Consider the following 27,056-nt stretch of genomic DNA (forward strand, 5'->3'; position numbering starts at 1 on the left):
TCATAATGAATCAGCACCCTCAGCCTCTCACCTGTCCAACTCCAGCAGCCAAGGAGAAAATTCAGCAAACCCATGAAGCTTGAGAGCCTGCATCTTATGACGAGCTGGCCTGAAATCTCTTTAGTTTTGGCTCCTTTAGTTTTATTGCCATTGATTGGAAATATGGGCGGGTATTAGTTCCGTACTTTAAAAAAAAAAGTCTCTATGTAATAAATATTATAAGCAGCATAGACCTGAGAACACCAAAGACCTTTCACAAACAGGTTTCTACAAGCAAAGGGAAGAAGTTTAAGTTTGTGTATCTAAGGTATCTAAGTATCCAAGGGAACCACACTAATGGGGTGGGAGGGGAATCCTGAATCTCTAGTAACATCAAAGTCTCCACTTTTATTTCATAATTAACTATGGTTTATAATTTAGAGGTTAGTTAGAGCTTCTTGAGCTAACTTCTAGAAGAATGCAGAGGCAACACTTCTTTAAATAGGTAACCTCACAAAGACCCTTAATTGCCTACATGAATGAACTAAGGACATAATCTGTCTTAAAAGTTGCCAGTTTCTCAGGCAAAAACCATTAGGAAACTGAGTCCTTAGCTTTGCTAAGAACGTTGTTACTAGTCATAATAGCTAACAGTTACTGAAGGATTTTGTAAGATCAGGTCACTGTGCTGAGGAGTGTCTGAGATTCCCTGATTTCATCCTGCCCACAGCCCTGTGAGCAAACTAATGCCCAGAAAGATTATTACCTTGTGCAAAACACCCAGTGGTAAATCATTAAATGCGGCCTCCCGCACTGCCTGCGCCAACAGAGAGCAGGCTGCAGGCGCGTGGTCAGGTCCCCAGCAGGACAGGCGGTCACAGGCGGGACTGGCTAGAGGCATACGAGGGCGGGGTCGGGTCTGGAGGCGCGGCCCGGGGCGGGACGGAGGGGCGTGGCAGGGCGTGGCAGGGGCGGGGCCGGGATGGAGGGGCGGGGCGGGCGTCGCCGGGATGGAGGGGCGCGGCAGGGGGAGGTACCAAAGGGAGTGGGGCGGGAGGGGCACTAACCTGCCAGTGGACTTTGCCAGTCCTGCTACGCGCCAGGCCGGATCCTAACCAGGCTCTCGCGCAGCCACCAGCCGGGCCTTCGGCGGCCTCTCCTGACTCCGCGCGCCAGACCAGACGCGGGGGACAGAAGAGGCGGCCTTTCCAGGGCAGGGATTAGGGGGCAGGATTGACGCGGATCCTTGGTTTTCCCAGGCTTCAACCACCTAAGGCGGGGCTTGCCGCTTGGAATCCGAGAATGAATTACACACGGTTCATCACGGCTACGAGCGCGGCCAGAAAGCCTTCCGCCCTTCGAGTCATGGGTGAGTCCGGGCCCTGCTCTCCCGCTGGAGGGGGCGGTCCCCGCACAGCTGCTCGGGGCGGCCTGAGCCCGGCTCTGCGCAGACCTGGCACGGAAGGCGCGCTGGAACGGGCACGAGGGCGGGCCATCAGCAGTGGAGAGAGGGCAGGCCGCTGTGGACACGTCCTGCTTCGGCTCCAGAGGGCTCTTCCGGGCACAGGAGTCGGGGTTCGGCTCGGCGTGCGGGCGCGTGCGGAGTGGGGAGGGCGGGTTCGCCGGAGAGAGGGGTGCGCGCGGAGCCGGGCAGGGACGGGCCGAGTGGAAGGCCGTTTTCTGTTACTGTGGCCCTTGGCTTGTTTGCCTGATCACTCCGCCTTCTTAGATGCACGTGTCTATTCCTTAGTTCCTCCACCGGTGAGGTCGGTCCACAAACAAAGGCATCTTCTATGTTTCTTTCGGACTAGCACTGTATCACTAGAAATCGTTACACTTTAAAGTTTTACTGACTTTAATGCAACATGCTGAACCATCGCTGTTTAGGAAAGCCTTCACTGTTTCTTCTTCTCCTCCTTATTTGTTGTAGCTGAGATATTGGGCAAGTCATCGAAATCTGTCCTCTCCCTGGCGACTGGAGCACCAAACCCCAACATGTTCCCTTTCAAGACTGCGGTTATCACCATAGACAACGGAAAGACCATCCAATTTGATGAAGAGATGATGAAGAGGGCTCTGCAGTATTCTCAGAGTGCCGGGTACTGATCAGTAGACAATGTAACCTTGTTGGGTCATGTTCATGAGCAATATTCTACAGCCCGCTGATAGAGTGACGTGTGCGTTTTTTAACTGGGTATTCAGCAGTGAGGAAGGTTTGGGGAAGAGTTTTAGAAGAAAAAATAATTGCAGCAATGATACTGAATGCCTAAGACGCCAGGGACTGCTTCTCAACCTTACACGACTAGGAGAGGGAGAGAAGGCTTTTGAAAGTACGTACCATTTGAGCTGAGACTGGAATAAAAGAGAGAGAGAGAGACGATAGCTAGGTGAAGCAGGGTAGGAGAAAGGAGGAAAAGGATGACCCAGGAAGCAGCCAGTTTAGGTCCTGGGGAATTTTTTTAATGATTATGTTCCCTTTCTAAACAGGCAGCTATGTAAGCGTGTTGCCCTCAGTTCAGATGTGTTTAATTTCATAAAGGCAACTGGAACACATATTCTAAGGCTTTCCTTAGCTGGTCTTCTTCCAGTGATAAAGGGTAACTTGCAGAGTGTCTATGAATTCTACTTTATTAAAGCCTGTTTGCTCTGTGATTCAAGAATAATGCATGTTGGGTGCATAAAAATTGTATCGTATATAATGTATACCTAGGCTTTTCTTTCCATGATGCAAAGAACTTACTGAACCTGCACTTCCAGGTATCCTACAGAAATCTCCCTAAGGGAAACAAAAAATGAATTACGCAGTGAGTGCTCTAATGTAAAAGAAAAAGTACAGGCTTTGGAGTGAGAAAGCTGTAGATTCAAATCTCAGCTCTTTTAATCACCAACTGATTAACTTTATGTGGATTTCTTAATCTCTAAGTCTGTTGCCTTGTCTGTTAAGTAAAGATATTAATATTGGCAAAAAGCATTTGAGGACCTTTAAAGTGCCTGGTATAAAGCCACCGTTTAGTTCCTGTCTACTATTATTATGATTTTCACTACTGTCAATTTTTACACGCATTTTATGCTTTAGACTCCCAGAGCTGTTATCCTGGCTAAAACAGTTACAAGTAAAATTGCATAATCCTCCCACCATCCATTATCCACCCAGCCAAGGACAAATGGACATGTGTGTCACATGTGGCAGCCAAGAAGGTCTCTGTAAGGTAAGACTGGAAGGAAAGGCACCCGCAGGAAGAATCAAATACTAGGTTCATACAGCCATCTCTCCCTTAACCACAGAGCATCATGTTTTGTGGCCTACAAAGTCTTCCTTGTCTTCACCTAGAATCATAAATGGAACTTAAAGACATTCACCAACCTGATTTCTCTTTCTTTTTATCACATCTTTATTGGAGTATAATTGCTTTACAATGTTGTGTTAGTTTCTGCTGTACAACAGTCAGTCAGACATATGCATATATACATCCCCATATCCCCTCCCTCTTGAGCCTCCCTCCCACACTCCCTATCCCACCCCTCTAGGTGGTCACAAAGCATCCAGTTGATCTCCTTGTGCTATGCAGCAGCTTCCTACTAGCTATTTATTTTACATTTGGTAGTGTATATATGTCCATGCCACTTTCTCACTTCGTCCCAGCTTCCCCTTCCCCACTCTGGGTCTTCAAGTCTGTTCTCTACATCTGCATCTTTATTCCTGCCCTGCCACTAGGTTCATCAGTACCGGTTTTTTTTTTATTCCATATATATGCATTAGCATATGGAATTTATTTTTCTCTTTCTGACTTACTTCACTCTGTATGTCAGACTCTAGGTCCACCCACCTCACTACAAATAACTCAATTTTGGGGCTTCCCTGGTGGCGCAGTGGTTGAGAGTCCGCCTGCTGATGCAGGGGACGCGGGTTCGTGCCCCGATCCGGGAGGATCCCGCGTGCCGCGGAGCGGCTGGGCCCGTGGGCCATGGCCGCTGGGCCTGCGCGTCCGGAGCCTGTGCTCCGCAGCGGGAGAGACCACAACAGTGAGAGGCCCGCATACCGAAAAAAAGAAAAAAAAAAAATAATAACTCAATTTTGTTCCTCTTTATGGCTGAGTAATATTCCATGGTATATATGTGCCACATCTTCTTTATCCATTCCTCTGTCGATGGACGTTTTGGTTGCTTCCATATCCTGGCTATTGTAAACAGTGCTGCAATGAACATTGTGGTACATGTTCCTTTTTGAATTACGGTTTTCTCAGGATATATTCCCAGTAGTGGGATTGCTGGGTCGTATGGTAGTTCTATTTTTAGTTTTTTAAGGAACCTCCATACTGTTCTCCATAGTGACTGTATCAATTTACATTCCCACCAACAGTGCAAGAGGGTTCCCTTCTCTCCACACCCTCTCCGGCATTTGTTGTTTGTAGATTTTTTGATGATGGCCATTCTGACCAGTGTGAGGTGATACCTCACTGTAGTTTTGATTTGCATTTCTCTAATGATTAGTGATGTTGAGCATCTCTCCATGTGCTTCTTGGCCATCTGTATGTGTTCTTTGGAGGAATGTCTATTTAGGTCTTCTGCCCATTTTTGGATTGTTTGTTTTTTTGATATTGAGCTGCATGAGCTGCTTGTATATTTTAGAGATTAATGCTTTGTCAGTTGCTTCATTTGCAACCTGATTTCTCTTAAACAGAGATCCCATCATCATGGACCCAGAGCTCTGAGTCATTAGGACAAGATTCCCATTCAGGGAGAACTCAGCCCCTACCTGCAGCTTAGTGAGCGCTGCTTACTTTCATCTGACTCAGAGATTCAGGCTAAATTTCAGTTTTGCTTGTGGCTATAACATTTCAGTGCATGACTTTTAAATTCTTCGAGGGTGTATCCTGACACCCCTGAGATGAAACGTCATTCCTTTGTGTGTCTGCTGGTGTCATCATCTGTGCCGGCTGCCTCTTGTACCCTGACTCCCTCTTGGCAGTGCTTCTCCAGGTCTACATATATGTCTGTGTCTGTGGCTGACTTCTCCTCTGGGTTACTTTCTCTCTCTCCTTCTCTCTCTCTCTCTCTCTTTCTGCCTCTCTCCTGGATTCCAGGAACTCCACAGAGATAACCACCACTTGGGGGTCCCCGGATAAACAGACTGCATATATGGTTACAGTTTCATCTATTCTTTTCTTTTCTTTTTCATGAATAATTAGTCCTGGATAAGGAGGCTCTACATTCAGTCCTCACATCTAGATGAAAGCATGACTCTTGTTTATCTCAAAGCAGAGCAGCTTTCTTGCTCTTCTTTCTTATGTAAATGTGAAAGTTATAATCCGGTTAGTTTCAATGAATTTCAATTAAATTATTTTTACAGAATAAGGTATTAAAGTATAAGACTTTATAATTTTCCTCCCCCTTTTTGGACTGAATTAGGAAAAATAAAAAGATTAGCTGCTGTTTGATTTTTTTTCTTGAAGAGAAACATTTGTGATGCTCCAGACTAGTAGGACAAAAAAATTCTTTTCAGTGAAATCCTTTTCTTAGGAAGGGACATTATGTGCCTTTTTTTTTTCCAGAAAGATACACAAGAAAGTTTCTTCTTTGCCTGTTGCAACATCAGTCATGTCAAAGAGAAAGAGAGCATAGATAGCCAAATGCATCAGTAACTCACTGGCTTATGGCCATGCTTGTTCCAGAGGTCTCCTGGGAATCCGGTTTAATATTTCTCCCACTTTGTTCTCCAGGATGGATATTATTTTAGGTGTCCGTGTCTCAGGTAATAAACAGCCCTCCCTCCTCATTTAGGATATTTGACTTTCTCATGTCCCCTAATTGACATGGGAAATGAATGTGATGAGGTTTCATCTGATCCATGGATAATACACAAGCCACCCAGTGATTTGTTTGGTCCTAGGAGGTCCTGTAAATCCTGAATCCATTAGAAACTTGTCAGAGGATGACACTGTCATAAAATGCCAAAAGCGCATAAGGAAAAGTAAATGGAATATCCTACACCAAATCAGGAAACAAAAGTCAAACCTTCTGTCCCAATGTATAACGGCCATGCTGTTTATCAAGAGCTCTAGGTTGTTAAAAGAACAGGGAGGAGAGGCTTGACCTGGGGATTGTGAAACATCACGGGGTAGGAAAGAATGATTCTGTGACTCATATAAGATTTAGTCAGAATGGTGGACTAGTATCTCCATGAGGGTAAAAACCATGCCTTTATGCTCATCACTTTATCTCCATCCTTTACACAGGCCTGGCTTATAACAAATATTTTTAAAATTTTCAGAAAAGGAATAAAAGGAATAAATAAATTTTAGGAGCCAAAGCAGTTATGGTTTTTTTTTCCCAACCTAGAACGGAGGTTTGCAAACTGTGGCTTGAGAGCCAAGCCCGTCCTTGTCTGATTCTGTAAATAGAGTTTTATTGGAACTCAGCCACACCATCGGCTGACGTATTGTCTACAGCTTTCTCACCATAGAGGCAGAGATGAGTAGTTGCAATGGAAACACCAGGGCTCACAAAATACGTCCCATCTGGCATTTACAGAACACATGCCAACTTCTTCTCTAGAATCCTAGTGAGCCCAAACAAAAAAAAGGGGGGGGGGGCAGTTCTAAGACCAGAAATCAAACTAACCAAGCTAACCTATGCTTCTTTTGTTAGGTATTTGAAATGATCGTTAATCCTGGAGATAATATCCTCGTCAATGAACCTATTTATTCAGGAACAATTCATGCTGTGAGTACACATTTCTACAAAAGGCAACTCTCTTTCTTATAACAAATAAGAAACCACTGCACCTTGAGAATTATCTGTCCACTGAAACATAAAATAGCATCTTTCTTCTTCAACAGGAGAATCATTAATATATGCAAAATATGTGAAATGTATCCTCTGCTTTATACATTTCTCCTTACAAAGTCTAAATGTAGAGGTGCTAAAATTGGGTTGTGCAAAATCATGTCCAGATTGCTTAATATTCCACCTGAAATGTGACTTAATTTACAAAGACATTTTTTCACTACCATCTATATTACCACATGCCTCACGATGATTTTATGTCAATGTAGAATAACTGTACAGTAACATGGTATGATTAGGAGTTTCCTCTCCAGTGTTAATTAATGGGGCTTCAATATCCAGAATGGGGAATCAGATCACCTGCTCTGCTGTGCCCTGGTCAGAACACACCACTGTCGGGGGCACAATACTTTTGGGTCTGGAGCACAGTCAGAGAAAAGTGACCAGAGTGAACAAAGAAATGGAAATAATACCATAGGTTGAATTGTTTTAGGAACTATGCTCTTTTCTGAAGAGAGAGAAGACTCCACGGGGACATGAGAATTGTCCTCAAGTACATTAAAGCTAGCCATGTGACAGAGGAGTTAGATTTGTCTGTGCATGTCCTCAGGTTCATACAACTGGAATCAAAGGATGGAAACTACAGGGAAACAGTTTCAACTCCGTGTAACAACTGTCTAACCATCAGCCTTACCAGCTCTCTGAGGAGTAAAGCACTGCCCATCACTGCAGGGGCTCAGAGTAACTCTCAATGGCCACCTGGCATGAATGCTAGCAAAGTAATTCTAGCTTAGCGTAGGGGATTTATTGAGATGACCCTTATGCTCTACTGAATCTAACTTCATGGATTATCTTTTTTTTAATTTAATATTATCTTTGTGAAAAATGAATATATATAGAAAGCAATTAGCTAGTCTTGATGAAAGGCATATTTCCTCAACACTCCCAAGTAGGGGTAAAAATATATTATACACATTGCTTTTCTAATGAACAATCTGAAAAGGAAATTAAGAAAATTCCATTTGTAATAGCATCCAATAGAATAAAATATCTGGGAATACATCTAACAAAATGGGTGAGAGACTTCCACATTAAAAACTAAAAAACATTGCGGAAAGAAATTAAAGAAGATGCCAGTAAACCAAAAGGCATCACCTTCTCCTGGGTTGGAAGACTTAATACTGTTCAGGTGTCCATACTACCACAGCAATTTACAGATTCCATTCAATCCCTATCAAAATTCCAATAGCCTTTTTTGCAGAAAGAGAAAAGCCAATCCTCAAATTCATTTGGGATTGGAAAGGGTCCAAATAGGCAAACCCATCTTGAAAAAGTGCAGAGTTAGAAGATTCTCGGTTCTCAATTTCAAAACCAACTGCCTTAATCTGTAGTAATCAAAACCGGCTGGTACTGGCATTAAGGATAGATACATATCCCGATGGCATAGAATTGAGAGTTCAGAAATAAACCATGCAACTGTGACCAACTGATTTTGACAAGGGTACCAAAACCATTCAACAGGAAAAAAAAAGTCTCTTCAACAAATTTTGCTGGGATAACTGTATTTCCACGTGCAAAAGAAAGAAATTGGACCCTCACCTCATGCCATATAAAAATTTAACTCAAAATGGATCAAACATTTAAATATAAGAGCTAAAACTATAAACTCTTAGAAGAAAACATAAGGGCAAATCTTCTTGACCTTGGATTTGGCACTATTCTTAGATATAACAACAAAAATACAAGCAACAACAAAAATATAGATAAATTGGACTTCATCAAAAATTAAACTCTTTTGAGCATCAAAGAACATTATGAAGAAAGTGAAAACACAGCCTACAGAGTGGGAGACAATACATGCAAATCATATATATGGTAAGGGTTCAATATCCAGAGTATATAAAGACCTCCTACAACTAAAAAACAAAAGACAAAGAAATTAATTAAAAAATAGACAAAGGGGGCTTCCCTTGTGGCGCAGTGGTTGAGAGTCCGCCTGCCAATGCAGGGTACATGGGTTCGTGCCCTGGTCCAGGAAGATCCCACATGCCACGGAGCGTCTGGGCCCGTGAGCCATGGCTGCTGAGCCTGCGCGTCCAGAGCCTGTGCTCCGCAACGGGAGAGGCCACAGTAGTGAGAGGCCCGCGTACCGCAAAATAATAATAATAATAATAATAATAATAGACGAAGGACTTGAATAGACATTTCTCCAAAGAAGATATATAAATGGCCAATAAGTACATGAAAAGATGCTCAACATCACTAGTCATTAGAGAAATGAAAGTCAAAACCATAGTGAGATACTACTTCACACCTACTAGGATGGCTATTATTTTTTTAATGGAATAAAAAATGGTGAATACATAGAGTAATGGTGAATACATAGAGAAATTGGAACAGCAGTACATTGCTGGTGGAAATGTAAAATGGTGCAGGCCCTGTAGAAAACAGTTTATCAGTGCCTCAAAAAATTAAACATAGAATTACCGTGGACACACAAATTCCACTCCTAGTATGTACCCAAAAAGATTTGAAAACTGGGTCTCAAACATAAACATAAACGTTCATAGCAGCATTATTCACAATAGCCAAAACATGGAGCAGCCCAAGTGTACATCAATGCATGAATAAAATGTGGTCCATCCACACAATGGAATATTATTCAGCCAGAAAAAGGAAGGAAGTTCTGACACCTGCTACAACATGGATAAACCTTGAAAGCACTCAGCCAAGTGAGAGAAGCCAGACACAAAAGGACACATATTGTATGATTCCACTTGTACAAAATATCTGAAATAGGCAAACTCATAAAGACAGAAAGTTGCTTAGTGGTTACCAGGGGCTGAGGGAGGGGGAAGTGGGGCGTTATTGCTTAATGATACAGGGGGTCTGTTTGGAGTGATGAAAAGGTTTTGGAAGTTAATAGTGACGATGAATGCACACATTGTGAATGTAATTAATGCCACTGAGTCAAACACTTTAAAATGGCAAATTTTTGTTATTTACATATTTTGCCATAATTTAAAAAACTAAAATAAAGTAATTACCTTTTCTTAGTGACTGGATACTAATTGTTAATTGTTTTCCTAAACTCCTAAGTCATAAGATTACACAATGCCTATAAATATAAAATTTTTGTCTATGTAAACAGCACACATGCACACACGTTTTCACACACCCAAACAGAGACCAATGCTAGGCTGTGAGGGAATATGCTGACGGTCCATGTGTGTTTATCTCATGGTCCAATATTGACTTCTTTTATTCATGTTTATGTGATTTCTAAGTCTAAGACCTTTTAAATTTACCATAAGTGGGGTCTGGATTATTCTCAGTGCATAATTCTACATTTGACTGCTAAGAAAAGTGTTTGCTTATCCTTTGAAAATATTTTTTCTGAGAACCTCACTCAGTTATTGCTATTTTTTAAAATTTTTATTGAAATATATTGTACTTGATGTACAATGTTGTGTTCATTTCAGACGTACACCAAAGTGATTCAGTTATACGTATATATGTATAACTTTCAGATTCTTTTCCATTATAGGTTATTGCAAGATACTGAGTGTAGTTCCCTGTGCTATACAATAGGTTCTTGTTGGTTACCTATTTTATATATAGTAGTGTGTATATGTTAATACCTAACTCCTAATTTATCCCTCCCCTCCTCTTTCCCTTTGTAGCCAGAAGTTTGTTTTCTATGTCTGTGTGTGCCTATTTGTTTTGTAAATAGGTTCATTTGTATCATTTTATTAGATTCCATATATAGGCAATATTATATGATATTTGTATTTCTCCATCTGACTTACTTCACTTACTATGATAATCTCTAGATCCATCCATGTTGCAGAAAATGGCATTATTTCAATCTTTTTATGGCTGAGTAATATTCCACTGTGTATATATGTGTGTGTGTATACATACACACATATACATACCACATCTTTATCCATTCATCTGTCAATGGACATTTAGGTTGCTTCCATGTCTTGGCTATTGTAAATAATGCTTCAATGAACATTGGGGTGCATGTGTCTTTTAGAAGTATGGTTTTCTCCAGATATATGACCAGGAAGGAGATTGCTGGATCATAAGGTAATTCTGTTTTTAGTGTTTTAAGGAACCTCCATACTGTTCTCCATAGTGGCTGCACCAATTTACATTCCCACCAACAGTGTAGGAGAGTTCCCTTTCCTCCACACCCTCTCCAGCATTTATTATTTGTAGACTTTTTGATGATGGCCATTCTGACCGGTGTGAGGTGGTACATCATTGCAGTTTTCATTTGCATTTCTCTAATAATTAGTAACATTGAGCATTTTTCATGTGCCTGTTGGCCGTCCGCATGTTTTCTTTGGAGAAATGTCTATTTAGATCTTCTGCCCAATTTTGGACTGGGTTGTTCGTTTTTTTGATATTGAGCTGTATGAGCTGTCTGTATATTTTGGAAATTAATCCCTTGTCAGTTCCATTGTTTGCAAATAGCTTCTCCCATTCTGTAGGTTGTCTTTCCATTCATTGTTGATTTCCTTTGCTTGTTACTTATTAAGTTCCGATTTTTTTCTTTATGTTCGTCCACAAACATAAAACATAAAAATACAAAACTTTCATAAAACAATGTCTTTAAACAAGGCCACTACTTGTGACTTCAGCCTTTGCAATCGGTACAGTATAGTATCCACCTGCCTTGGTGAGTCACTGCCCTGATGCTCCTTGGTGCCCCAGCACCACCCTGGCTCCTCTGGTCCCTCTCCTAAGACCAACCTGAACACCCCATAGTACAGAGCCAATGCTGGCATGGTAGGGGGCCTCCAGGACCCCATTCCAGCCTGCTCTGTATCTGATGTGCCCATGCTACACCACTTGTCCAATATTTTGAATATCACCTCTGCTTATAACTATTTTATGTATTAGCACCATAGATGCTTTATAAGATTAATTTACCTTGTCAAAAAACATTCCTTAATAAATACCTATTTCATGAACCAGTTCTAACCATAATTATAAAGATAATGCACTGTGGGCGTAGAGCTGAGTGCAGGTTTGTGTTTGAGGGTATAAATGGTAACATTCTCCTTAGTGTAAGAACCAGTGACACTGATATTTTGTATCAAGTCTGAGTCTCCGGCTTTCTTTTCTCTTTGTACTGGACAGCTGCAACCCCTGGGCTGCAACATAATTAATGTTTCCAGTGATGAACACGGGATTATTCCAGACTCCCTCAGAGAAATACTTTCCAAATGGAAACCAGAAGATTCAAAGAACCCCGAGAAAAACACCCCCAAATTTCTTTATACTGTCCCAAATGGCAACAACCCTGCGGGGAACTCATTAACAACTAACCGCAAAAAGGAAATCTATGAGGTATTTTCAAAGAATGTGCTATGTGGCTGTGTTCTTGTTTTGCTCTGACTGTCTAGAAGACTGCTCTGCAAGTTCCTTCTCATGACCCCTTGCTCTCAAGGAAGATGATTTTTAATAAAAGGAAGTCATCTATGCCAGGGCCGCCATGAATTTAAATTCAAGAAGCTATTACACTCTTGTTGACTATGAGATTTTTCTTTCCCTTTAATGTATATTTTCATTGGACGAAATGCTTTTCTTGGTGTGATGTTAAACTCTGAGGTTATTTAGTAATTGGCCCCAAGTTTGATTTTCATTACTTTATGTCTGTATTTTCAACCTGTCCCTTCCCTTTCCTACTTCTTGTCATTTCAGGTTACAAAGAAATTCCTTTAAAACAGGAGGCAGGCTCCTTTTGTAAAGTCTCCTCTAGGTAGCTGAACAGGATGCCTAAGATTTTCACTATAAACACTGTTCTAAAATCACATAATAAGCTAAACAGAAACGAGTACAAAGAGCTATGATTCCAAGTGATTTTCATCTTCGAGCGCTCTGAAGAAATAAATATGCTCCTTTAACCTTTTTTAGCTCGCAAGAACATATGACTTCCTCATCATAGAAGACGATCCTTACTATTTTATGCAGTTCAACAAGGTAAGTGCCCTGTCAGTTCAGCCCACAATCAGTAGATAAGTGGCTGTCAGCTCCTGTGCTGATTAGAGTTTAGCCCCAGGCTGCAGAGTGTTTTCAGCTCTGGTATTACCGTGCTTTCCAGCAATCCCTTCCCTTTAGAATAGTGACTGGCGCTCTGTGCCAGGCACGTGGAGGCTCGAGTGAGTCAAGGGTGAGGGTCGGTCTGGACTCCGAATCCAGGTCGTGGCTCCTTAGACACCGGGCCAGGGTTACGGAGTGGGTGTCTCCTTGGGTGTCAACCTCAGTCTCTCGGGGGTGGCTGATGGGTGGAGGACTTGGGAGGCGTGTCCAGACGGAAGGAGAAGGAGGGCCGCGCTCCCTCAGTGAGGTGGTGCTGGGCAGGGGAGGGGCGTTCCCAGAATCACGCTGCCTGCTCGCCATCCCTGTCACTTAGGCTCCGGGACTTTCCTGCAGAATCATGGGCTTTTAGATCCTTTCCCACTATATATGTACACCACTGTCCACGAGCACGGTGTCCTAGGAGACAAGAGTAGTGGTACAGACCCCCAATGCCCAATTCCTCAAAATCCAACACTGTATTTGCTCTAAGGGCTGCACAGAACAAACACATGCACTCAGTCCCCACTCTGTATCTACGGAGAAGAAACAGAACTCTTGGCTTTTTATCTAGTTTGCCTGAACACCATGTCTGCCTGCCGCCCACCTTCAACACGACCCTGGCCCCCTTTCTTGTTGGCATTTACTTTTGAAGTAAATATGGAAGTTTCAGCACTGCATACTGACTACACGGTATCTTCATCTTCATGCACCTTTTTGCTCATGCTCATCTTCATCTGCACCTTTTTCGTGTTTCTAGTTGGTCTAAGGGTCAGCATTCTCTTCCTAAACAGCCCTGAATGCTGATGGCCCTCTTCGTTTTGGTCTTTTCCAAACGAGTTTTTCTTGAATCCTTCCTCGAAATCTGTTCATCCCAGATCTCAAGCCTTGGGACAAGGAGGTCCCGTGTGAGGCTCCTCTAAACTCACGGGAGCGGCATCGTGAACAAGTGAGAGGACATGTGTGTGTGTTTGGCAGAAAAGCCGTGAAGATCGGCAGATACGAACAGAAGAACATGCATCTCTGGTTCTTACTCCATTTCAAAGGGCTGAGATGAAGACAAGAAAAAGGATGTTTGTCCTACTGTTCTCCAAATCCATTCCTCCCCACTCTCTGCACAAAGTAGGGATACGGTCTCTAACAGACTTCCCAAACCAACAGTATTTTTCTTCCATTTCAAGCCCTGGGCACCGACTTTTCTCTCCATGGACGTTGATGGGCGTGTCATCCGAGCTGACTCTTTTTCCAAAGTCCTGTCTTCTGGGTAAGGTCCTGGCTGTGCCTTCAGGCTGCATCTAAAGGTGACAGAGGCTGCACCTCAGCATCTTTTACTGCAAACAGTTCTCATTTAAGATACTTGTATTGCTGTTTGATTTTATCTATTAATAACAGGCTTTTCTACCAATCCTTCCGAGTGGTCAAAGATACTTGGCCATTAAGCTATAGCTTAATGGGGACTAGTCAGGTTTTTGCTTGCATATTTGAAAGAGCACATTTAGAAATACCTGGTCAGATATGCATTCTATTTTAACTGTACAATTTAATTTAAATGTGTATTTTAAATAAGACGTTGTTTTATTAGAATGGGTTAACTGTCTAGATCCATTTGTCCCCAGGTCACAACTTTCTTCCCCATGAAATCAGTAACAAGGTATTAATTGTTAATGCAGGGTTGGTATTGTGCCTTTTCTCTCTTTGTGCAGGTTAAGAATAGGGTTTATAACTGGTCCAAAGCCCTTGATTGAGAGAATTGTTTTACACACAGAAGTTTCAACAATGCACACCAGCACTTTCACCCAGGTAGGAATTTTTTGAATCAGATCATAAAATAAAATAGACGTTGGCAAATATGACTGCGTGTAGGTGGCAGAGAGAGAAATCACTGATTGCAACTCTAGTTCCACATGGACTGAATTAGGAGACCACGCACAGCAGATGTTTGCTCTAAAAGCCAAAAGAGATTTGAATGGACCTGGTGCTGTTTCACAGTGTAGATCAAGCTCCTTGAGGGTGAGAGATCTTATTCATCTGAGTCCTGGCATCTAGCCCAGGAATCCCAGAAAAACTGTGTTGGACTCAACAGGGCGGAAGAGTTTTGGTGAAGTAACACACCGTTAGCTTCGTTGTCCTGGAATCTGAGAGCAAGGGTTCAAACCCATGTGGTGGCCCGACCTCTCCCTTCACTGCCCATGTGCTAAGCTCCCTACAGACAGCGGCTGGAATGTATTTTAACTAAAATACAGTAAAATTATTTTTGGAGAATGTATAAATTTCTTTACAAGCTTTGAGAAACTATTGGACCCATCCCTAAGGCAATCTTGAGAACCAACCATAAGGACAGGACTGCTACCTAACAACTCAAAAGGCATAGTTTATGTAGAATAGACATTTCTTTGACATTATACATTCTACAAAGTGCATGTGTCCCCGTGTTTTATCAAGTTGGGGGCTTTTTCTATATTTTCTGTATCTGTTATCAACCAAATTTCACTATCCATTTAGAACATTTAGGACTTTCATTCTGGATACAAAAATCTCTAAATATATTGTATAACTCCATATATAGACTGTATGTGTTTTATATTTAGAGAGGCCATCTAGGGAGATAGTTATTGGGTGGATCTGGGGCTGGACAGTCTGACCTAAGTCCAGGCTCTGTGATGAGCAGTGACTGCAGGAAAGTTAATTTCACCTTGTGCCTGATTCTCTTTATCAGTAGAGTGGAAATAATGACCTGCCTAATAAGGGTATTGCAAAGATCAACTTAGCTGACATATATTCATATGGTACAGCAGTTTCCAGCACAGAACAAGGACCATATAAATATTTGTTATTTTTACTATTATTATTGTCATTGTTATTAGTCAATGTTGTTATAAGTCGCTGACCCTATAAGGCTTCGTGCAGGTTGTTGCATGTTCTTAGGGTCGTTTGCACAGAATCAAGAGTGATTTGCTGTTATGTTTGGCAAAAAACACATTTTAGAGGATGAACCTTATAACAGTCTCATCCCTTTTAGCTCCTGGTATCACAGCTTCTACACCAATGGGGAGGAGAGGGCTTCCTGGCTCATGTAGAGAGGTATTGTATTTTAGCTTCCATACTTTACATAGAAATGGACTTCACTCTATTAATTTTCATTTTTGAATTATTCCAAAATAATGGAAAAACCACAATGGTAAAAAGTTTACCACCCAACAGGTCAAATAAATACGCTCTATTCCCTCATCAAGAATTCAACATTTTCGGGCCTCCCTGGTGGCGCAGTGGTTGAGAGTCCGCCTGCCGATGCAGGGGATACGGGTTCGTGCCCCGGTCTGGGAGGATCCCATATGCCGCGGAGCGGCTGGGCCCGTGAGCCATGGCCGCTGAGCCTGCGTGTCCGGAGCCTGTGCTCAGCAACGGGAGAGGCCACAACAGTGAGAGGCCCGCATACCGCAAAAAGAAAAAAAAAAAAAAAAAGAATTCAACATTTTCATCAAGATAGAAAATAGATTCTTATAGACTGGACTCCAGAGCCTTTTACTGTCTACAATCAATGTAGCAAACACATCCTTTTCATTGTTTTCTTCTTCTAGGGTTATTGATTTCTATAGAAAGCAAAGGGATGCATTATTGGCAGCTGCAGACAAGTGGTTAAGTGGTGAGTGGAACTTACATCCTGTCCTGGGATGAACAGTAGCCCTTATATGAGTGAGTGATACACACCACAGAGTATTGTTAATAACCCTGGGGAAGGAAACAGGGTCCAGGAGTATTCTTGTCAAGAAAATGTTACCCTATGAATGATATCAGAAGTAAGAGCACAAACCCTGGCACAATTCTACACATTTCTACTATACCTGACTGCTGCAAAGTAACTGTGGTTTGAAGAAAAACGACCAATTAGTCTAACAATCAACCAGCAATAACCTACTTAAAGTAAATAATATCTGTACTCAAAAGGTTTTCAAAATTTTGCTCCATATAGAAGAGGAATTGTGAAATCAACAACATACGCCTTTTCTGACTCTATAAAGACAAAATAGTACAATCTAAGGCAGGTTTCTCATTACAGACAATTTGCCTTTTAATCATTAACCTCATTTATCTAATATTTTCTATTGCTCATTTGATTTCAAAATGGTTTAGATTTAATTTTCTATTAAGGAAGAAAGTAAAATGAATTGCATGGCTTTAATTACACCACTAAAAATGCCTTTGGCAAGAATAATAGTAAATACAAAGTATTCACTTCTTATTTCCCTCATATCTTGTTCCCTATGTAGTCCTGGTAAAAAGAGAATTACTGTCTTTTTGATAAGAGTACTTAGTCTACCACTTCCTATAGTGAAGTTGAAAAAAAGGCTTTAATCAACATCAAGGTTTTTTTTTTTAAAGGTAATAATCAAAATCAAAATAACTCTTGTTCCTTCTTGGTTTCTCTATCCTTATATTTAATGAAATATAAAGCCTACAAATACACCAGGAATTCCTGAATTTTAAGTACTTCTTAATTACATTGCAATAAAAACTTCAATTCATTGGACTTCTGAACGATTATGTAAATGATAGGATTTACTGAAACACTAGAAGCCTCTAGAAAGAGTTGAGGAATCCGCTCCTAAAACTGAAAGAGCCGTGTTTGGCTTAGGGGCAGTTCTAAGGAAGGGGGGTGGGCATGGCATTGGATTTCCCGCACTGCCCTGCGACCCACTAAAATCAGAAATAAACACACGAGTCCCCTCTCTCCCTTTCAAACCCTCCCCTCACTTTTTAAAATAAAACTCAGAACACCAATTTTCAGGACTCCTAAAACTATATTTTTAACAATGCTATCCCTGAAGGAACTTTTTTGGAAATTCTAGTTTCCAGTTACTGCAATTTGTCATTTCAGCGATATAGTTGACATCATCAGAAATGGTCTCGGGAAATATTTCTTCTTTTCTTTTGTTTGTAGGTTTGGCAGAATGGCATGTTCCTACTGCTGGAATGTTTTTATGGGTTAAAATTAAGGGCATCGATGATGCAAGAAAACTAATTGAAGAGAAAGCCTTTAAGAAAGAGGTAAAACAGGAAGAAAAGCTACATTTTTTTCTTTAAAGTAATATCTTAATAAAATGGCAACCCACCAACCCAAGGCATAATGTTTGCCTATCCTATACATTATCTCCTTACTAAGAACAAAATAGATTTTGGGTTACAGAATTAGTCTCCTGGTCTAAACCCGGGGAAATACAGTCATTCAGCTCAGCTACTGATGAGCTTAGTGGCTAAGAGCACACTCTCTGCAGTCACATCCTTGGGTGTGAATCCCAGCTCCAGCCCTGCCCTTATATGTGGCATTGGGTAAAATGCAGATAATAAGAACCTCTCCCTCTTAGGGTTGCTATGATGATGAAAGCAATAAATATGGATAAAGTACTTAGACCAATACCTGGCACATAGTAAATGCTTGATAAGTATTAGCCAGTAATATTTTTTATTATTTTTTTAAAATTTTTATTGGAGTATAGTTGATTTACAATGTTGTGTTAGTTTCAGGTGTACAGCAAAGTGATTCAGTTATACATATACATGTATCCACTCTTTTTTAGATTCTTTTCCCATATAGGCCATTACAGAGTATTGAGTAGAGTTCCCCGTGCTATACAGTAGGGCCTTATTAGTTATCTGTTTTATATATAGTAGTTGTATATGTCAATCCCAAACTCCCAATTTAACCCTCCTCCCCTTACCCACTGGTAACCATAAGCCATTAGTATTAAAATAAAAGGATTTTTTTCCTGATTAGGAAAGTAAAGGATACTCATGGTAACATGATTCTTCATTAAAGCATAATGAAAATTTTTTAAATAGCCCATAATTTTACCACCCAGATTTTATGACCATTTGTGAAACATTTTCTTGAACAGCTTGTATATATCTAGTAGTTTGCCTATGAAATTATTTTTTTATGAAAGTATAATGCTCTACAATATTACATTAGTTTCAGGTGTACAACATAGCGATTCAATATTTTTAACAATTAGACTCCACTTAAAGTTATTATAAAAAATTGGTTATATTCCCTGTGCTGTACAATATGTCATTGTATCTTCTTTATTTTATACATAATAGTTTGTACCTCTTAATCCTCTACCCCTACCGTGCCCTTCCCCCTTCCCTCTTCCCACTGGTAAGCACCAGTTTGTCTCTATTATGTGTGTCTCTCTCTTTTTGTTGTATTTATTCATTTTATTTTTTTAGATTCTGCGTATAAGTGCATATTTGTCTTTCTCTGGCTTATTTCACTAAGCATAATACCCTCCAAGTCCATCCATGTTGTCACAAATGGCATTATTTCATTCATTTTATAACTTTGTGTATCACATCACTGTATGTATATATATATATATATATATATATATATATATATATATATATATATATCTCACATCTTCTTTATCCATTCATCTGTTGATGGGCACTTAGGTTGTTTCCATATCTTGGCAATTATAAATAATGCTGAAATGAACACTGGGGTGCATGTATCTTTTTTAAGTAGTGTTTTCGTTTTCTTTGGACATACACCCACAAGTGGAATTGCTGGGTCATATGGCAGTTCTATTTTTCGTTTTTTGAGGAACCTCCATACTATTTTCCATAATGCTTCACCAATTTACATTCCCACCAACAGTTTACAAGTGTTCCCTTTTCTCTGCATCCTCACCAGCATTTGTTATTTGTTGTCCATTTGATGGTTGCTATTTTGATAAGTGTGACGTGATATCTCATTGTGGTTTTGATTTGCATTGATGATTAATGGTTAATGACTGGCATTAACCTGATGATTAATGATGTTGAGCATCTTTTCATGTGCTTTTTAGCCATCTGTATGTCTTCTCTGGAAAAATGTACATTCAGGTCTTGTGCCCATTTTTTAATCAGGTGGTTTGTTTGTTTGATATGGCTGTGAAATTATTTTACAGGATTAAAATTACACAGAAAAGTTTATATCCTGCTTTTTTCACTTAAAATTAGCCCGCAAGGATTTCTAGGTTTTTTCTCCTTTTGTACTTAAATCATGTCTACTTAGATTTCATTCAGAGGCACTAATTAAGCTGAGACGTCTAAATAGGCTTCTGTGTAGCTTTCCAATTTACAAAATCAATCAACCATTCTCCATTAATTAATTCCTTTATCATGTTAGTCACTCTTCTGTAAACACCAAGATCTGTTTCTAGTATCACTTTTGTCTTGAGACAATGAGTACAAAGAACAGATCGTGTTGTTGTTGGCAAACTTCTGTGCTAGAGCATAAGAGACAGTCCAGAGGTCAGAGCTGGGAACTGGCTGCCTGGACCCGAGAGCCAATCCACTCCCCTGGGAAAGCCACTCATTCTCTGTATCATCATACTTGACCGCAGGACTCATGCTTTATAAATTGTTTTAATGTTAATAACAGCACATAGAAAGTGCTTAATAAATACTTAAATGACTTAACTCATATAAGTGCATTTTAGTACAATAAATCAATTTTATTACATTTTCTTTGCTTTGTTATCACTGCCATTATTAGTCACAATATTTGATAAGAGGCTATTTATTTGTATCCCTGAGCTAGGAGATAAGGATACGGGCTTCATATTTTATTATAGTTTTTTCAGTCCCTTTTATTTATTCCATATACCCTGTTGCATGGACCTTCAACTTTTCTAACTAATCTCTAACTTTAACACCACTCTCTTAACCCAGATTTTGGTCACCTTGCAAGATTATTACCACTCCCTCCTTCTCTACAGAAACTTGCTTCTGGCACATCCCTAAACTGTTCCCCAATATTGGTAGAAATGACAGTTTTCATTTCATTGTTAATCAGGAAAAAAAAAAACCTCATCTTTGGCCTTGAAATTTTCTCCCCAGAACGCCCCCAAATCATTTCATTCCCAGCTCACCTAACTTCAACAACCAGGGGCCAGATTTACACCATGAAAAAACAAGCAGTTTCATAAAGTTCTGAATATCATGATTTTACTAGACAACAACCTCAAAGACTTAACACAACCCAGCTTAGTTCTGACTCACGCACAGTTTTCAAAGATGTGGTCTACAGGCTCCTCTGATCCTGCCGTGAGTCAGAGACCTAGATTCCTGCCACCTTCTTGCTCTGAGTTTTTCAACACAGGGATCCATGATGACCGCAGCATTGAGAGGGCACGGTGGGTCACACAGGGAGACGTTCGGGGCCGGGCCAAGAAGTAGCACCACAACTTCCCCTCTCCTGGCTGGGATTCAATCACGCAGCCACAGGCATCTAGAAAGAGGCTAGGGACAGTGTGTTTTCATGCGCAGGAAGCAGAGGACACGTGCTCTGGGGCAGCGAGCTGTTGGCCACAGAAGTCACCAAGAAGAGCAGGTGTCCCACCGTTTTGACACCATTACCTATCATTTTTATTCCTTCACTCTATGTATTAAGTGTTTCCACCTCTTTGAGTGACCAATTTGCTTGCACCTCAGGGACACTACACTCTGTATCTTCTCCCTGACAGACTCTTCCCCTACTTTTTGCTTGGCCTATACCTACTTATCTTTCAAATCCAGTCTGAGAGGTTACCCCCAAATTTGGTAACTCTAAAAGGGTATTTAACACTGATTGATTTGCAGATGTTGAAAAATCCTTGCATCCCTGGGATAAATCCCACTTGATCATGGTGTATGATCTTTTTGATGTGTTATTGGATTCGGTTTGCTAGCATTTTGTTGAGGATTTTTGCATCTATGTTCATTAGTTATATTGGCCTGTAATTTTCTTTTTTTGTGGTGTCTTTGTCTGATTTTGGTAGTGGGGTGATAGTGGCCTCATAGAATGAGTTTGGAAGTGTTCCTTTCTATGCAATTTTTTGGAATAGTTTTGGAAAGATAGGTGTTAACTCTTCTCTAAATGTTTGATAGAATTTACCTGTGAAGCCATCTAGTCCTGGACTTTTGCCTGTTGGGAGTTTTTAACTTACTGGTTCAATTTCAGTACTGGTAACTGCTCTGTTCATATTTTCTCTTTCTTCCTGCTTCAGGTTTGGGAGGTTGTACCTTTCTCAGAATTTGGCCATTTCTTCTAGGTTGTCCATTTTATTAGTATATACTTGCTTGTAGTAGTCACTTATGGTCCTTTATATTTCTGTGGTGTTGGTTGTAACTTCTCCTTCTCATTTCTGATTTTACTGAGTTGGGCCCTCTCCCTTTTTTTCTTGATGAGTCTGCCTCAAGGTTTATCAATTTTGTTTATCTTTCCAAAGAACCAGCTTTTAGTTTCATTGATCTTTTCTACTGTCTTCTTAGTCTCTATTTAATTTATTTCTGCTCTGATATTTACGATTTCTTTCCTTCTACTAACTATGGGTTTGGTTTGTTCTTCTTTCTCTAGTTGCTTTAGGTGTAAGGTTAGATTGTTTATTTGGGATTTTTGTTGTTTCCTGCGGTATGATTGTATTGACATAAACTTCCCTCTCAGAACTGCTTTTGCTGCATCCCATAGGTTTTAGATACTTGTGTTTCCATTTTCATTTATCTCTAGGCATTTTTGATTTTCTCTTTAATTTCTTCAGTGATCCATTGGTTGTTCAGTAGCATATTGTTTAGCCTCCACATGTTTGTGTTTTTTGAGTTTTTTTCAATATCCACAAATCAATCCATGTGATATACCACATTAACAAATTGAAGAATAAAAACCATATGATCATTTCAATAGAGGCAAGAAAAGCTTCTGATAAAATGCAACATTCATTTATGATAAAAACTCTCCAGAAAGTGGGTATAGAGGGAACACACCTTAGCATAATAAAGGCTGTATATGAAAAACCCACAGCTAACATCATACTCAATGGTGAAAATCTGAAAGGATTTCTTCTAAGGTGAGGAACAAGACAAGGATGTCCCACTCGCCACTTTTATTCAACAAAGTTTTGGAAGACCTAGACACAGCAATCAGAGAAGAAAAAGAAATAGAAGGAATCCAAAGTGGAAAAGAAAAAGTAAAACTGTCACTGTTTGCAGATGAGATGATGCTATACATAGAAAATCCTAAAGATACTACCAGAAAACTACTAGAGCTCATCAATGAATTTGGTAAAGTTGCATGATACAAAATAAATACACAGAAATGTGTTGCATTTCTATACACTAACAACAAAAGAGTAGAAAGAGAAATTAAGGAAAAAATCCCATTTACCATCACATCTAAAAGAATAAAATACCTAGGAATAAACCTATCTAAAAAGGCAGAAGATCTGTACTTGGAAAACTGTAAGATGCTGATGAAAGAAATTGAAGACAACACAAACAGATGGAAAGATATAGCATGTTCTTGGATTGGAAGAATCAATATTGTCAAAATGATTTTACTATCCAAGGCCAACTACAGGTTCAATGCAATCCCTGTATCAAATTACCAACGGCAGTTTTCACAGAACTAAAATAATTTTAACATATGTATGGAAACACAAAAGACCCCTGACAGCCAAAGCAGTCTTGAGAAAGAAGAATGGAGCTGGAGGAGTCATGTTTCCTGACTTCAGACTATACTACAAAGCTGCAGTAATCAAAACAGTATGGCACTGGAACAAAAACAGAAATATAGACCACTGGAACAGAAGAGAAAGCCCAGAAATAAACCCATGCACCTATGGCCAATTAATCTACAACAAAGGAAGCAAGAAAATACAGTGGAGAAAAGACAGTCTCTTCAGTAAGTGTTGCTGGGAGAACTGGACAGCTACATGTAAAAGAATGAAATTAGAACATTCTCCAACACCATAAACAAAAATAAATTGAAAATGGCTTACAGACCTAAATGTAAGACTGGATAATACAAAACTACAGCAAAAGAGGAAGAACACTCTTTGACATAAATCACAGCAATATCTTTTTCGTTCTGTCTCCTAGATTAATGGAAATAAAAACAAAAATAAATAAATGGGACCTACCTAAAAGCTTTTGCACAGCAAAGGAAAGCATAAAAAAAAAAAGGAAACCTACAGAATGGGAACAAATATTTGCAAATGATGCGACCAACAAGGGATTAATTTCCAAAGTATACAAACAGTTCATACAGCTCAATATCAAGAAAACAAACAACCCAATCCAAAATTGGGCAGAAGACCTAAAAAGACATTTCTCCAAAGAATACATACAGATGGCCAACAGGCACATGAAAAGATGCTCAGTATCACTAATTATTAGAGAAATGCAAATCGAAACTACAATGAAGTATCACTTCATACCAGTCAGAATGCCCATCATCAAAACGTTTACAAATAATAAAGGCTGGAGAGGGTGTGGAGAAAACAGGACCCTCCTACGCTGTTGGTGGGAATGTACAATGGTGCAGCCACTATGGAGAAAAGTATGAAGGTTCATAAGGAAACTAAAAACAGAGTTACCATATGATCCAGTTATCCCACTCCTGGGAATATATATGGAGAAAAGTATAATTCAAAAAGATACATGCACCCCAATGTTCATTGCAGCACTATTTACAATAGCCAGGACATGGAAGCAACTTAAATGTCCATCAACAGAGGAACAGATAAAGAAGATGTGGTACATATATACAATGGAATATTACTCAGAATGAAATAATGCCATTTGCAGCAACATGGATCAACCTAGAGATGATCATACTAAGTAAGTCAACAGAGAAAGACAAATATCATATGATATCACTTACGTGGAATCTAAAAAAATGATACAAATGAATTTATTTACAAAATGGAAATAGACCCACAAACATACAAAACAAACTTATGGGGCTTCCCTGGTGGCACAGTGGTTGAGAGTCCGCCTGCCGATGCAGGGGACACAGGTTCGTGCCCCGGTCCGGGAAGATCCCACATGCCGCGGAGCGGCTGGGCCCGTGAGCCATGGCCGCTGGGCCTGCGCGTCCGGAGCCTGTGCTCCGCAACGGGAGAGGCCACAACAGTGAGAGGCCCACGTACCGCAAAAAAACAAAACAAAACAAAACAAAGGTATGGTTACCAAAGGGGAAAGGGGGGGAAGGGATAAATTAGGAGTTTGGGATTAACATACATACACTATTATGTATAAAATAGATAACCAACAAGGACCTACTGTATAGCACAGGGAACTATACTCACTATTTTATAATAACCTATAAGGGAAAAGAATATGAAAAAGAATAGATAGATCGATAGATAGATATACATATACATATACACATATGTATAACTGAATCACTATGCTGTATACCTGAAACTAACAAAACATTGTAAATCAACTATAGTTTAACTTAAAAAAATGAAATAAAATATTTTTTAAAATGATATTTCATTGGATTTATTTTACTTTTCTAGTTATGTTAAACATTTATTCGTGTTTATTACCATTTCTATTTCTTGAATGAGCTGTCCTTGTCCATTTTAAAGTTTTTCCTCTGTTTCTGTACATTCTTTATAATATATGGAGAAGAGGTAGAATTGCTGTATTTATTGTAAACACTGATTTCTATGCTTTTAGTTTTATTGTATGACATGCAGTAATTTTATATAAATTGATTTTTCTCTTGTGATTTCTTTCATTGCTTTTTAAGTTTAAAAGTCATCCTCCACTCTGAGATTAGATTCACCTATATTTTCTTTTAGTTTTCTTTAACGGTACATCACCTGTTTTCCATAAACTCTCTTAGATATTCATGCTTCCTGGATACAATTTCTACCTTGATAGTTCAGCTCCTTGCCCTTACTTCAGAGCATCCTTCTCTTTAGCTTCTCCAGAGCAGATGGACATGGTGAGTACAATATTCTCTTTAGAGTAAAACTAGATATCCATTTATTTTTTGTGTTCATTTTGTGAGTTACAACATTATTTGATATCTTCTTGGGTTTCTGCAAAATGGGTATTAGTTGGAAAGTCACAAACTACCATTCAGAGAAGTTGCCAGGCTTCTATAGACAAATGATGCGATCAACTTGGAGTTGAATAGATTTCAGACCTGCTCAACAGTGTTGGCAGATTATCAACACGTCACAAAGAGAACCTCTTTGGCTCCTTCATGGAATTAACGTGAGCCATAGTACAAATTCATGAAGGCATCTATCTCTATCTCTGGTGGAAGGGTCAAATAGAATAATATTAATGATAGGAGTTAAGTAACTGCTTAATCACAAACTCCAGCTTTAACCAGGATTACAGGAAACCAAGAAGCAAGTTCCTAAGAACTGTGTGTCGGGAACCCACAGAAGAGCCATAAACTGAAGAGTCCAGTAAGTGTAAGAAGAATGTATACTTATCCATGGAGATGGGTTGTCTCCGGGTGTGTTCTTGATTGACTTGCTTTCTCATGTCACTAAATATGCTTTTCATAAGTTATATATGCATAGAGCTGGACAACTGAAACTATACAGAAGGCATGTGCAGGTGAGAGAGTATATGAAAAAAATAATTCCAGTTCTGGGAGAAAATGATGATCTTGAGGGGAAAAGGATTGGAAAAATTTCCTGGGACTCTGATATGCTTCTGTCTACGTACATTAGTGGACACGACGGCATCTGACCCAGATAAAACTGAGGTTAATCCTGACCTTTCACTGTCTGATCTCAACCTAAGATGGATACTCTTTGTTTAAATTTCTAAAGTTATGACAGGCTTTTCCTAAACAGCATCCTAATTTTATTAATTCTTCTCTCTGTTTGTTTTTAGGCCTTCCAGGGATTAGCCCAATTTATAAAGGAATCTTTATGAAGAAATCGAACTCTTCATAGCACTCGGTTTTCAGATAAATTATTTTTATGTTTTAGCAGGAAGAAATGATTGTTGGTGTTAGACTTACAGGTTGAGTTTCACCAAACACGTCATATCTGTAGTAATTTAACTAGACAACTTTTAAAGTGCTCTTGAACCCATCAGATTGCCAAAATATATTTATAATCCACCTATACATGTTGATAAATTTTCAACCCCATAAAGTATTTTTACCCTGGATTTTATTGTAAAGATTTTTGTAGTTGCTTTATCATTTCCCATAAATTTTCTTTGAAAATAACATTTTTACAGTAAATTATTTGTAAGCAAACAATCATGTTCAAAATGGTATATAATGTGAACTTTTCCTATTTTGAAGAAAATGTAATGAGAGCTTGTTGTAAAAATTGTTAGAATTTGACTGTTATACATAATTTTTAGTAAGAGTATCACAGATATTATGTTATGGCATAGAAATCCATTTA

The 27,056-nt window shown here is 39.6% G+C and overlaps 1 protein-coding gene across 3 annotated transcripts; it reads left to right on the forward strand.

The window, feature by feature from the left end:
* Positions 1–1,052: 1,052 nt before the first annotated feature.
* LOC132492799 (kynurenine/alpha-aminoadipate aminotransferase, mitochondrial-like) lies at positions 1,053–26,872 on the forward strand. Of its 3 annotated transcripts, XM_060102663.1 has the most exons (14): positions 1,053–1,348; positions 1,910–2,078; positions 3,056–3,188; positions 6,628–6,702; positions 11,920–12,129; positions 12,697–12,762; positions 14,040–14,122; positions 14,562–14,658; positions 15,878–15,939; positions 16,437–16,501; positions 17,798–17,904; positions 25,517–25,618; positions 26,015–26,093; positions 26,530–26,871. In XM_060102663.1, exons 1-13 carry the CDS (start codon positions 1,282–1,284, stop codon positions 26,078–26,080), a joined length of 1,302 nt encoding a protein of 433 aa, XP_059958646.1. In that variant the 5' UTR covers positions 1,053–1,281; the 3' UTR covers positions 26,081–26,093; positions 26,530–26,871. The 3 variants fall into 3 exon arrangements, with proteins under 3 accessions (XP_059958646.1, XP_059958645.1, XP_059958647.1); XM_060102662.1 differs by having other exon boundaries at positions 26,015–26,872; XM_060102664.1 differs by lacking the exon at positions 26,015–26,093.
* Positions 26,873–27,056: the final 184 nt, after the last annotated feature.

This window comes from Mesoplodon densirostris, chromosome 6 (assembly GCF_025265405.1).
Source record: "Mesoplodon densirostris isolate mMesDen1 chromosome 6, mMesDen1 primary haplotype, whole genome shotgun sequence".
Taxonomy (NCBI): domain Eukaryota; kingdom Metazoa; phylum Chordata; class Mammalia; order Artiodactyla; family Ziphiidae; genus Mesoplodon; species Mesoplodon densirostris.

Excerpts from the sequence above, each read along its gene's own strand:
- LOC132492799 (XM_060102662.1), top strand. The coding sequence starts at position 1,282 with ATGAATTACACACGGTTCATCACGGCTACGAGCGCGGCCAGAAAGCCT. Across the intron at positions 2,079-3,055 it reads CAGTATTCTCAGAGTGCCGG|ACTCCCAGAGCTGTTATCCT; the intron begins GTACTGATCAGT and ends TTTATGCTTTAG. Across the intron at positions 14,123-14,561 it reads TCCAAAGTCCTGTCTTCTGG|GTTAAGAATAGGGTTTATAA; the intron begins GTAAGGTCCTGG and ends CTCTTTGTGCAG.